The 13751-nt window shown below is 42.7% G+C and overlaps 1 protein-coding gene across 2 annotated transcripts in view; it reads left to right on the plus strand.

The window, feature by feature from the left end:
- Positions 1-13751, plus strand: part of pappa2 (pappalysin 2) — a 525171-nt gene that overhangs the window by 69992 nt on the left and 441428 nt on the right. For both annotated transcript variants that reach the window (XM_059647765.1, XM_059647766.1), the window contains exon 4: positions 13361-13654. In XM_059647765.1, the coding sequence (XP_059503748.1) occupies positions 13361-13654 (294 nt within the window). The remainder of the gene's footprint in view (positions 1-13360; positions 13655-13751) is intronic.

The following is a 13751-nucleotide window of genomic DNA, read 5'->3' on the forward strand; positions in this document are numbered from 1 at the left end:
GGCGGTGAAGTGAGCACAGGCTGGAGCATCATCGGCGGGTCAGACGTGGGTCGGAGCAAGTCCCGGAAGGGCTGAGTCCCCAGAGTGACTGTGAGGCCATTTACTGGGACATCAAGGGGGCCGAGTCCCAGGGCAATGGGTGGCTGAGAGAGCTCTTTGGCGGGAAATAGCTTCGATGGGCTGCAATGTGGCCCTGGCGTTTTCAGAGGTGGCTGGCTGAGTCTATCGGTTGGCTGGTGAGGTCTGGAGCGGGCCTTTCATTTTCCACGTGGAGTAGGCCGCCGACAGTGGCATAGAATGGAATTGTGCATCCTGGAGCAGGACACTCTCGGCAGCATGGCGTGGGCTGGAAAGCCTGGAGCGGTACTCTGGCAGAGGTAAAGTTGGATTCTCTTCAAGTTATCTTTCTTTATTTTATTCTGTACATGGCCCTTACATATGTGCAACGGCGCACGCTTTGCGCAGCATTTTATTTGAACGTATGTGACAATAAAGAATATTCAGTTCTGTTCAGTGGAGGGTTTGAGTTATAGGGATAGTCTGGTACATTTTTAAATGGAACATAGGAGATTGAGAGGTGACCTTATAGAGGTTTATAATATCATGAGACGTATAGATAGGGTTAATGGTAGGTATCTTTTCCTTATGATGGGGGATTTCAAGACTAGGGGGCATATTTTTTAACAAGAGAGATTTGGAAAAGACATGAGGGGCAGCTTTATTACACAGAGGGTGGTTCACATGTGGAATGAACTTCCTGAGGAAGTGGTAGATGTAGGTATAATTACAACGCTTAAAAGACTTTTGGATAAGTGCATGAATAGGAAACGTTTGGATGGATATGGGCCAGGAGCAGACAGGTGGGAGGAGTTTATTTTTGAATTAAGATCGGCATGAACTGGTTGGACCAAAGGGTCAGTTCCTCTACAGGGGCTGCTTCCAGACAGTGAGACTTGCCGCATTCCCAATAACAAGAGCCATGTGTCCATCATTCATCCACATGGAAGTTCAGAGTGTCCAGAAACTGGGAGAAGACAGCACATCAACTCAGTGACCAGAACATGAGATTGAAAAGGCAATGCCCATCAAACTGACACTTTGTCCACTCATCCTGGGCATTCCTCTAACCATTTTCTGCCAGCAATGCATGTACAGAGAAGGGAGAATGATGGCAGGGATCACAGCTCATGGTGCCCCTCTCTTTAGCACTGGACTCCACCTGGTCACTAGGTACCAACCCCACCTTCCATGACAAAACTTCTGTGTCTCCTTCTACCTAGCCCGACAGCCCAAGTCTCTGGTGATGCAGTGGAAGTGTCCCTAACAAGTTAACATTGAATCCAGTATCCTTCAGAAAATTCTGAAAAAGACTCAAAATGCTCATTCAGTCTACCAAATTGCTGAGTTACTCCAATACTTACTGCTTTTGTTATGGATTTCCAGCACCCACGGGATTTTGCTTTTATTTACACGATTACAGATACCTGTTACACATACATGGTCTTATCACATTGTAGGATTTGCACTCAGTGGCATGCTACACGCATTCTGTCAACATCTCCCTTCCAGAAGAGCCCATTCAGGGGATCTCAAAAGTTGTTTTTGATCTCAGCTTTTTACCCTCCTCATTCTTATCCAATCCTTTATTGAGAACAGAAACCTTTACCTTTAGGTGTGAAGGATCATGAGTTTCAACAGCTGTTGGGAACAGAGAAACCCTCTGGCTCCTTCTTCTCCTTCCTTTCCTTCTGACCCCAGCCCTCCTTCTAATCTTGCCATTTGTCATGTGTTCACAATAGTCTCTGACCTTCCTCACTCTGATCATAGATGATCTGTCCTTAGAAAGAGTCACAGCTTCATTCCTGACACACCTACCTCATTGAATTTCAATCCATGTCCACATTTGGAGTCTTTTCCTCCATATCGCAGCCCCTTCCAACTGTTTATGCCAGAAATATTGAGTGTTCTCCCTTCATTGGCCAGCAATTTTCTCTGGAATTTTCCGTTGGGACCAGCCATCATGAAGATGTCTATCTCAATATCTCTGTTACCCTTGCTTGCTCTAATGTTCACTCTCTGGGCTTGTCCCATTGCCTTTTCTCCATCCCTCCATTGTCAACGAACCTTGTAGACAAAGGTGCTGTTGCTGCTGTTTGACCTACCAGCCTCTAGAAGAGACTGAGTCCTGTTTCTCTCCTGTGTCCTTGGCTCTTGAGCCCCACGACTCAACATCACGTTATTGAATCCAGGACTGTCAGTGGATCAAATCTCCTTTGGAGAGTTCCTGTTTGCAGCCTCCACCCTCTCCATTTCCCAACCCACTCCTTTCAGCTTCTTCCCAGGAACCATGAACAGGACTGCCCTGAGAGACCCATTCTTGCAGCATGTTCCTGACCCACTCAACTGATTTCTTCTGAATTCTGCAATTTCCTTCCTCCACTTATCCATATAAGTATATGTGACTTTTCCAACGTTCTTGGTCTCTTTGCCAATTGTTTCTCCTGACTCGAACAATCTCCTTTTCAATGTAGACAAACAGTCTCTCTATTTTGACTCCCCACTTGGATGGTCTCAGGAAAATATTGGTGTAAACATCTGACATTCCCCTGCTTCCTCATTATCAAATTCCCCGTTGCATCTTCCAAGCGTGCCACACTTAATTTAGATACTCTCACCCTTCTTATAGCTCATATCCATCATCAGCCTCCTTGGCCTGCACAATAAACAACATCGCCCTTAACTCACTTGCTCAAGATGGTGGCTATGGATACTTGTATGGGTCCTGTCTGTGTCTGCCACTTGGTGAAATACTTTGAACTTTCTTTTGTGCACTTGGACCCAGTGGAGGATGCGCTCCCTCACTTTTCCGTGTGCATTGATCACTCCATACCTGTTGTCTCCTGTTTTCTCCCTGAACTGGAAAATCTCTTTAACCCTTGCTTCCAATCTCCACCCTTCCTTCTCTCTCTATTGCAAGCTGCGACTGCACATACTGATCCTTGAAATGCTAAAATTAATTCTCCTTTAGAGCTTTAATGTCATTGAGGCCAGCCCTGTCTTTGAATGCTGCCCCTGGGAAACAATGTCTTTCATGCTGATGCCGGGTTTTTCCTCAGATGTTTGGGCCCTGACTAGTCCATTCTCCCCGGAATATTACCTTTTGTATTTTAGTTTTCCTGAGGCTCCCCTACCTGTACGTTTCTTGTTGATCCTCTTCTCTATCCCGTTCAGCTTGGAGGGCCTGGTTTTTTTGAGTTGGTCACACTTCTGTGGTAATGTCCTAACTACTCCAGGCGATGGTGCTGTAATCACTTTCTAAAAACCAACTAACATGACCAGGCGGACTAGAATTCATCTTTTTCTCCAGAGATAATGTACCAATCACAGTCCGTAGAAACAAATGCGCATATAAAATGTGGGTCCCATTTCCTAATTTCGGCTTCTGTACTAGTACAAACTGCCCCATTCCCAAATCCCTGATCCTCCATTAACACAACCTATCCTATTCTCCAAAACCCTGCTCCTTCGCTAATGCAACCTGTCCCATTCCCAAATCCCTGCCCCTCTGCTAACATAACCTATCCTTTTCCCCAAATCCCTGCTCCTCTTCTAACACAATCTATCCTATTCCGCAAATCCTGACTTCTTCACTAACACAATCTGTCCTATTCCCAAATCCCTGCTCTTCTGCTAACGCAATCTAACCTATTCCCCAAATCCTGGCTTCTCCACTAACAGAACCTGTCCCATTCCCAAATCCTAGCTCGTCTACTAATGCAATCTGTCCTTTTCCTAATTCCCAGCTCCTCTGCTAATGCAATGTTTTAATCATGAAATGGAGTCTATTCGGTTAGAAATAAGAAACGGCAAAGGAAAGAAATCACAGATAATATTTGACTATAGGTCCCCAAAGAGATGCCTCACGGTAGGATGAGTATAAATTGGGAAAAAATGGAAGGATGTAAGAAGTTGTTATGATAGTTGTGGGTGATTTTAATCTTAATGTTGATTGGGCAAATTAGATAGGGAAGAGTATCGTGTAAGACGAATCTCTAGAATGCATCAGGAATTGTCTCTCACTCACAGTGGTAATTAGCACAGCACAGCCTTCCTGGGAATAGGTTATTTTACATCCAGTAATGTGGAATGAGGTAGGATTAGCAGAAAATTCACAGTTGAGGTACCTTCAGGGAGATTTTGATCACAATGTAAAAGAATTTCAAATGCAGTTTGAGGGAGAGAAACTCGAGTCTCAAACTAATGTCCTCAACTTAAATTAGGGCAGTCACAGAAGTGTGAAGAAAGAGTTGCCTAAAGTTGGCTGATAGAATAAAAGAAGGGATAGGCCAGTAGATAAGCAATAACAGACCTTTAAGCAGATATTTCATAATATCATCAAAAATTAATTCCAATCACAAAGAAGGGCTTGATGGGAAGGATGAACAATGTTTAACTAAGGCAGTAACGAAGAGGATTCAATCAAAAACTAAAGTATAAAGGGCAGCAAAAACTAATGACAGGCTAGGGGAGTTATTTTCAGAAGCAGCAGGGGATGAGTAAAAAGCTAATAAAGAGAGCGAACATCAAATATGAAAATAAATTGACAAGAAATAAGAAACTAAGGGCAAGCGCTTCCACTGGTATAGAGGAAGCATGAGAGTAGCTACATGAAGTGAGCAACTCTTGGAAGATGCAACTGGGAAATTGATAATGAGGAAAAAGGGAAATGTTAGATCATTTAAACCAATATTTTGCATTGAGTTTCATAGTCATGGACACTGTAAACATAACAGTAGGCATGGTGTTAATGAGATGAAAGAAATTGTAACAGTCCCTGTCACAAGAGACAAAGTAAACAAACAGGAGGATGGAAGAACACAGCAGGGCAGGCAGCGCCTGGAGGAAAGGAACAATCAACATTTCGGGTATTACCCTTCTTCAGGACTAGATATGGGTGTCGGGGAAACTGCAGATAAATGGGGCAGGGAGGGTAGCAGAACAGTGGTGATAGATGGGCAGTGGTAGTAGGTACGACCTGGTTGGTCGATGGGAGGGACAAATCTGGTTGGTGGCTGGAAGGGAAGGTTGGAAAGTGGAATGGAAGGGAGGAGGTAGGGGATGGGTGGAAAGGTTATTTGAAATTAGAGAACTTTTGTGAAGTCCTGTGGGCTGTGGGGTGCTCAGATGGAAGATAAGGTGTTATTCCTCAAATTTGTGATCTAATTCAATGTAACACTGGAGGAGGCCGAGGATGGACATGTCGAAGTGGGAATGGGGAGGGCAGTTGAAATGGGCAGGCCGGGCTGGCTGTTTTGGGCCAGGCAGTGATGCTCAGTGAAACGGTCACCTGGTACGTTTGGTTTCACCGATGCACAGAAGACCACATCGGGAGTACCAACAAAGTATTTGATAGACTAACAGCATGAAGGAAGTCAAGATGCTGGGACCTCATAGCCCCCATTCAATGATTTTAAAGGAAGTGGCTATAGAGACGGTGGACTCATTGGCCAAAATATTCCAGAACTCGGTGAATTTTGGAAGAGTTCCAGTGGATTGGAAAACTGCTCATGTGATGTGCCTGTTCAAGAGTGAATGAATGATTTTATTGCCAGGTGTATTTTACAGTACAATACAATAAAATGCAGTGAAAACCTTACATTTGTCACCATGATTCAGTGTCATTTTACATAATTTGCGAATATGTAGCTTAGAGTCCATCAGTCCTGAGCCAGCTTATCACCAGCAGAGATACCTGCACCACCAATCCACCACCTTCACTTCTCCACCATCCATACCGGACCCAACCGACATTGAAGTTGCTGATCCTCAGGCACCAATTTTTGTTACTTGGCCTACGTCACCGACATCGCGTCCGCTGACGTAGCAGCTGCCAATTCTGACGCCCTGGTAAAAGTGAGTAAGGACTCACTCAGGGTCTGCACTGGGCTTGATTGAATTCCGTGCTGGGCTCACTGTCCCCATGTGCTTGGCCTACTTGAGGCCGAAGTGCTGGATTTGCTCAAGGTACACGGTGGGCTTGCCCAAGATCTGCGCCCTGAGCTCATTTGAGGTTTGCACTGGACTTGCTTGAGGTCTGCGATGAACTCTTGCTGTTGCCAATGCTAACCAAGCTCAGTACATGTGATACGTAAAGGGATAGAGACCAACGAAAACAGGAACAAAGCGAAAAAAAGGAATAAAATGCAAAAAGTGGTCAAAGCGGACAAGCTCTGGCTCAGGAGCTCTAGTCCGATGCCATCTTGTTCAGTGGGGTGGCAGACTAGAAAGCAAGAAATTACAGACCAGTTAGCCTAACATCTGCCACTGGGAAAATGCTAGAGTCCATTATTAAGGGCACTCAAACCGAATCAACATAATCTTGTAAAAGAAAATCTTGCTTGACAAATTTGCTGGAGTTCTGTGAGGATGTAACAATTACAGTTAATAACGGACAACCAGCAAAGGTAGTGTATTTGGATTTTCTGAAGGCGTTCAGTAAGGTGCCCTGTAAAACGTTAGTGCGTGAGATAGGAGATCGTGACATGGGAATTAATGTATTGGCATGGATTCAGGATTGGTTAACACATAGAAGATAGATGGTTGGGCTGACTGAGTTTCATCAGGCTGGAAAGACATAACGAGAGGATTGGCATAAGGGTCAGTTCAGGGGACTCAATTATTGCCCCTCTTGGAGGAAGGAGCGGAGTGTGATGTATCCAAGTTTTCTAACAATGCAACTATAAATAGGAGTACATGAGGACATAAGCTGTGACTGAGCAAAAACTTGGCAGATGGAGTTTAATATAGGAAAGTGAGAAGTCATGAATTTTAGTATATTTCAAAAGGCAACCTGTGACTTAAATGGAAGGAGACAGTAAAAGAGCATAACACCGAGGGATCTGGGTCTCCTTGTGTGTAAAACATAAAAAGTTAGTGTGCAGCAAGTAATCAGGAAGGAAATGGAATTTTGGCCTTTATTGCTGGGGGTTTGGTGTTTAAAAATAGGGAAGTGTTAATGCACCTATATAAGGTGGCTTGTGAGACAGTATCTGAAGTACTGTATGCGTTTTTAATTCCCATTTTTAAGAAACTACGTGCTGATATTCGAGGCTGTTCAAGAGAGATGGACTCAGCTAATACCTGGGGTTAAAGAAGTTGACATCAAGAATGGCTGAACAGGTGACACCTTCAGTAATTATTGTTCAGAAGAATGAGGGGTGAATTTATTGAAACATACAAAATTCTGACGGGAATAGCAGGAACTTGCGATGCTGGAGAAACTGAGATAACGCAGTGTGAAGCTGGATGAACACAGCGGGCCAAGCTTTCCTACTCCTCTGATACTGCTTGTCCCACTGTGTTCATCCAGCTTCACACCGTGTTATCTAAGATTCTGACAGGGTCTGACGAAATAGGTGTTGGGATGATGTATCAACTAGAGGGAAATCTTGAACTAGAGGTCAAAGTTACAGAATAGGGGGACACTCATTTAAAATTGAGATGTGAAGGAATTTCTTCTCCCAGATGATAGTGTATGCCTGGAATTCTTTACCTCAGAGAGTTGTGGAAGCTGGATTACTGAAGATATTTCAAGAAAGGTAGATTTTTGAAATATCGGGAAGTTCAAATGATGCTGAGCTGGCATAAATGAGGAGTGGGACCTGAGGCAGATCAGCCTTGATTTTGTTAAATGGAAAGCAGGCTTGAGAGGCTGAATGGCCGACAGCTGCTCTGTTTCTTATGTTCAATCCCAAATCCCATCTGAGCCATCATCCACAGTGTATACTACTTGAAAAAGTGTTTTCCTTGTTCACCTTTGAGCACAGCCATACTTTACAATGGAACTGGACAGATACCAACCAGACAAATGTATCTGGCTCGTGACAGTTAGCTATAAATTATTACCTTTTATTTAAGCTGGTTAGTCTGTTCTGTTCTGCTCCCTTTGCAAAATGCTCAGCTCAATACGATCCTGTATCATCTATTGTATGTTAGCATGATCGGCTTCATTAACACTACTACCAAAAGCATGAGAGTTATGTTTTGCCCACGCTCTTCCACTCCGCACTTGATGCCCGTGTGACAGTTGAGATTTAACAATGTCTGTAATTCAGGAGCAAACTGAGGGTGCAGCTGACTAACCGTGAGGATGGAATTCATTGCATTTTTTCTGACTCTTCCATCTGCCTCCCTCCAAACCCAGCCATCCCGCCCACCTTTATTAGATTCAATAGGCTGTGCTCATCATTTCTTATTATGCTTCTGAATTCCAAAGAGGCTGAATTGGCTTCTCACCAAGCTGATAGCAACATTGTTAGACTCACTTCCTCACCCCTTACCGCATTTTATCTCTTAATATAATTTTGAATCCCAACAATTTGTCTTCTGTCTACCTGGTCATCTTATATTCTTCAGAACCCTGACATATGCTGCTTCTAGACTATTGGTTACAATTACTGGAACAAAATCCAAGTGATTGCCCCTCAATCTTTTTGGATTTCTGAAAGAAATGGTGACTGCTTCAGAAGGCTATGGCTCACATTTAACCAAACTGAGAAAACACTCTCCCTTCCTTTGACTTGGTCAGGGATTGTACGTTAATGTTAACTAGAATATAAATGTACTAAAAGGATAACATGTGGTGGAAGGAATTGAAGGACTTAGTTCAGTGAGACAATTACAACCTGCCTATTCCTAGTAAAGTTCTTATTGGCAGTCACATAACCAATAAACCTCCCATTGTGAGCCTGTCCAAGAACTCTGTCCTCGTTACAGACACTTGTGTTGTGTTCCTGCTAATTCAGTTAATGACTGTTCTCTATTCCATGCATAAAAGCAAGGTGAACCTTCTCAAAGCTTTACTTGAAGTACTTGTAAATAGTGTTCTTACCCTTGCCTCTCTGGAGGGATGATGTGGAGGTGCCAGTGTTGGGCTGGGGTGGACCAAGTTGGAAATCAAATGACATTTCGTCGTGTGATTTTTTATTTTTTTATTTTTTCCAGAGGGATCCATTCCAGAATTTCTACAGTTATGTAAAAGTTCTTGTATTGAGTGCGTACAGTTTCACTGCACAACGAGCCAGGAGAGTTTTCAATCCTGCAAAGATCTCTCTGCATCTGTCTCTGTTAATTAGTTTGGATAAGTTTACTACTTTATAAAAGCACAAATGCTCTGATGTCAATATGTAGATGGGCTTCTTTGTATGCTCTGGGTTAGTACCGTATCTAATTGCTTGTGTTTCCGTGAAGAGAATATGTAATGAGGGGAAGAGAATGATAGCTTCATATGTAATGACAAGATGCCATGTGGATTAACACAATAGCCAGTTTGCACAAAGAATGATCCTGGAGACAACAGTGATACATATGACTGTCCTGGTGTCGTTTGAGGATAAATATGAGAAACAAATAGAATTTTTTCATCTTCGAACAAGAGGGGAAGCAGTAACCTATTGGTGTTATGACTGGACTATTAATCCAGAGATCTAGGTAATGTCCTGGGGACCTGGGTCTGAATCCAGTCACAGCAGAAAGTGGAATTTGAATTTGATTAAAAATAAAGTCTGGAATTAACGGTCTAATGATGACTGTGAATCCATTGTCGATTGTTGTGAAAACCCACCTGGTCCGCTAATGTAAAGGAAACTGCCATCCTTACCTGGTCTGGCCTAAATGCAGCTCAAGACCTGCAGAAATGTGGTTGAGTCCTAACTGCCCTCCAAGGCAATTAGGGATGGGCAATAAATGCTGGCCTTCATCCCATGAATGAATGAATGAAAAAAAGAGCATTGTCATTCACATCAGTTGAAGATACAGATGGGCCATTGGTTAATGTCTCATCCAAAAGACTGCACCTCTGTCAATACAGCATTCCCTCAGTTGCACAATGAGGTGTTATTACGGTCAAGATTCCATAATTTGATATGGTTCCAGAAGGAATACCCAAATTGTTTAGGTCCCAGGTGAGGAAGGATGAACAGACTCTCCTTGGTTTTTCACCCAGCCCCTTGGTTGGTTGCAGCAAGTTTAATTAAAAGGGATCCCTTCCCTTGTGAACACAGTTTGTTCCAGACCCAAATGGACTTGTGCTTTCAAAGGAGCCATCTTAACCAGGACTTCTCTGTCAGATAAAAGAGTAAGTTCATTAATTAGCAAATACAAGAAGAAATAGCAACACTATACACAGGAACAATGTGGAAATGAGCCTTGAGCTCAAAAGAATAAAAATGGAAAAAGAAACGGACCTGTTTCGGAATTGTTTGTGAACAGCAGATTAATGATGTTGTTCCCATTATTGACTGGCATGGGCTGTACTGATGTTGTCAGTTGAGCAGTCAACTTCGAGATTTAAAGTTTTGTGATTTGGCCGAAATTCTTTTCTGGCTCTGTATGACAGTGACTGAAGTCCAGCATTCAAGGTAAGAGAGAAAGTGTTTCCCTTTGTTACCTGTAGTGTAGAAGTGTTTAAAGTGGCTGTTCCCAAAGCTGACAGCACTTTAGTCCATGCACTGTGATGTCTGATGAATAACAGACACACAGATTAGCATTGCAGTTGGTTTTTAATTGATTTTTTTGTGTCTTCCTGGAGGGTAAAACTTACTTGCCTGGAATAGGTGACGTTTGCTGAGAGGGGGATAGTCAGCCTCCCTTTATCTTGTTAGATCTGTCTCTGATTGAAGTTTCCTGCATACTTTACAGGTATGTTATTCCATGGGCTTCCCACAGGACATTGCCAGCAGTTTATTTTTCTTTGCTGTCACAGTTCTCTTTCCTTAACTAATAATAATCAAATATCTATGATTTTTTTCAGGATTCTGATCCATCAGTTTAACATTGACAATCTAGATATGAGTTTTCATCTTTTCATCTGAAACTGAGGGGTGAAAGCAGCCACTCACCCAAGGCTGACACATATGATGGTTTTGCTGGATCTTTAGCAGAAGGGTAGGAATAGGAACTGAATTTCGTTTTCCCAAGAAAGAATCCATGAGCCGTGTGCTGGAATAGATCAGTGGGCTCCTATAATTCCTGCAGGAGGTTAATGCAGTTTAAAATCTAACGGTGCATTTGGCAGTAAATAGATGGCAGAAGATGTTGGAAATATGGTCGAGGGTACAACAAAACTACATGAATGAAAACAGATCCTTTGGGCTTGAAGGTTGTGCCCCTTACTAGATCAGCATGGAAAAACAATTTAGACAGTTTCAATTCTCTTTGCTTTATGACAAATTAAACCTCCTCAAATATCATGTTATCTTGATGACAAGATTGACTGTGAAACAGTAGTAATGAGTTCCAAATAGCAGCCATCAGTTTCTCACTTTGAAGATGCTGTAGGAAACACTAAACTGGGAACCTTTGCTGTTTGAGTTTTAATTGAACAATAGAATGGAACTAATGTTGTCTCCCTACTTCAGTATCTCCTCTCAGGTCCCCATGGATAAGACAGCTGCATTGTTGTTGAAACTATTGTTCTGATCTGTTAAATTTAATTTCTATTTCACAGGCACATTCTAGTCTTATTTTGTGTCATATTTCACAAACAGGTAATGAAATTAAATGGTTGCTGATGTGAATTTGAGGTTTGTCAATCCATGCTTTATGATGTAGGAGCAGGAGTAGGCCATTCAGCACATTGAGATTGCTCTGACATTCAATATGATCATGGATGACCTGATAATCCTCACCTCCACTGTTCTGCCTTTTCCCAATAACCCTCCATACCCTTACTATTTAAAATATGCCTATCTCAGCCTTGAATCTACTTCACGACCCAGCCTTGACATTTGTTTGCTGTAAAAAAAATTCCACTGATTCGCTACCCACAAAGAGAAGCAATTCCCCCTCATCTCTGTTCCAAACCCCTTACTGTGAGATTATGGCCTCTGGACCCAGACCCTCCGAAGGGAAACAACCTCTCAGAATCTAACCTGTCAAGCCACCTAAGAATCTTGTATGTTTCAATAAGATTTCTCTAAACTCTGTTGAATATAAGCCTAACCTACTGAACCACTCCTCATAAGGAAATCTCTCCTTTCCCACGCTCAATTTAGTGAAACTTTTCTGGACTGCCTCCAGTGCTGGGATATCTTTCCTTAGATACTGGACCCAAACTGTTCAGTCTTCTAAGTGTAGTGTAACTAGTGCCATCTATGGTTTTAGCAAGACTTCCCTATTTTTAAGAACATTTCCTTTAAAATAAAGTTCAACATTCCATTTGCATCCCTATTACCTGCTGAACTTGTACGCCAGCTTTCTGTGATTTATGCACGAGAATCCTCCAGTCCTTCTGTGCTGCAGCTTTCTGCCATCTTTCTCCATTCAAATAATATTATGCTCCTGTATTCCTCCTGCGAAACCTCACATTTTACTTCATTGTGTTTTTATTCTTTGTGTCATCCTCACCACTTACTATCCTATCTAATTTTATATCACCCACAAACATACACATAGCTCATTCACTTACCACCTCTAATTCATTCATATATTTATTGTAAATAATTATACCCCCCAGGATTGATCCTTGGTGCATTCGTTTAGTTACAAGTTGGAATCCTAAAAATGCCCCCTTTGTCCCAATCTTTATCTTCAATTACAAAGAGACACAGAGTTCTGAAAGAAACTCAACAAGTCTAGTAGCTTCTGCAAAAAAAGAGGCAATAAAGGCTTTGAGTCCAATATGATGCAACTTCAGAATTGGCCACGGAACCCCGACCATCTTCTTTGTATGTCTGTCATGTATTCATATGAAACATCATGACATTAGTTCTTGGCGAGCCACAGTTTGCCAGATAGTTTGTACGCTTTTCTATTTGCTGTTTCCTAACTGAAGACAGTGCCTCTCTTGAACACAGTTCTGGTCTCCGACATTCCTCAGATAACTGATTTTGTTGGCCGATCTTAATATGTAGACATCATCAGTCAGTGTCAGTGGATCTTGGACCTCAGGCAGCGATTGCAATAGAAGCCTGCACTCAGCTGAAGTCAATATGTAAATTATTTTGCGTTTGGGAATACGCCTGTTTTACTTCTCACCATAGCAGGGCCTACATTTTTATTGCTCCCACCCACTCACCTCTGTACTTGCCTGACAATAAGCACTAAAAGATGATAAAATCTGGGATTGTGCTTCATTCTAAGACTTCGTATCACACTACATGGAGCACTGGACTGATGCTGGACACTCTACAGCAATAAGAGGCTACCTTCCAATCAATCCTGGGTGGTACTTTGATGTGTCAGATCTACCATCTGATTGGCTGCCGGTCAGGTGTCCGGAAGTTGGGATTCTCACTTTTGAATGTGTTGGGCAAGAGCTCAGGCTGCCAGGCTTGGCTGACGTCTTTGTGTTTATTTCCAGGTGGGGCTGTCCTAAACCCATCCTACTATGGGAGGCCTGGCCACACCAACACCATGATCCATGAGTTGGGCCATATACTGGGTTTGTACCATGTTTTCAAAGGAGTAAGCGAGAAGGAGTCATGTGATGACCCGTGCAGGGAGTCTGTCCCTTCGATGGAGACCGGAGACCTGTGCGCCGACACTACTCCGACCCCTAAGAGCAAACTTTGTCGGGATCCCGACCCTGTAAACGATACATGCGGGCAAATGCGATACTATGACACGCCATTTGACAACTACATGAGCTACACAGGTATGTGTTCCTCATTCAGTCCTTTCAAACATGAATAACCGAATCCAGAAAAATGCCACACGCATTTAGTAATAAAAATCCGAAATCTCTTAAAATC

Source organism: Stegostoma tigrinum, chromosome 8 (assembly GCF_030684315.1).
Source record: "Stegostoma tigrinum isolate sSteTig4 chromosome 8, sSteTig4.hap1, whole genome shotgun sequence".
Taxonomy (NCBI): Eukaryota; Metazoa; Chordata; class Chondrichthyes; order Orectolobiformes; family Stegostomatidae; genus Stegostoma; species Stegostoma tigrinum.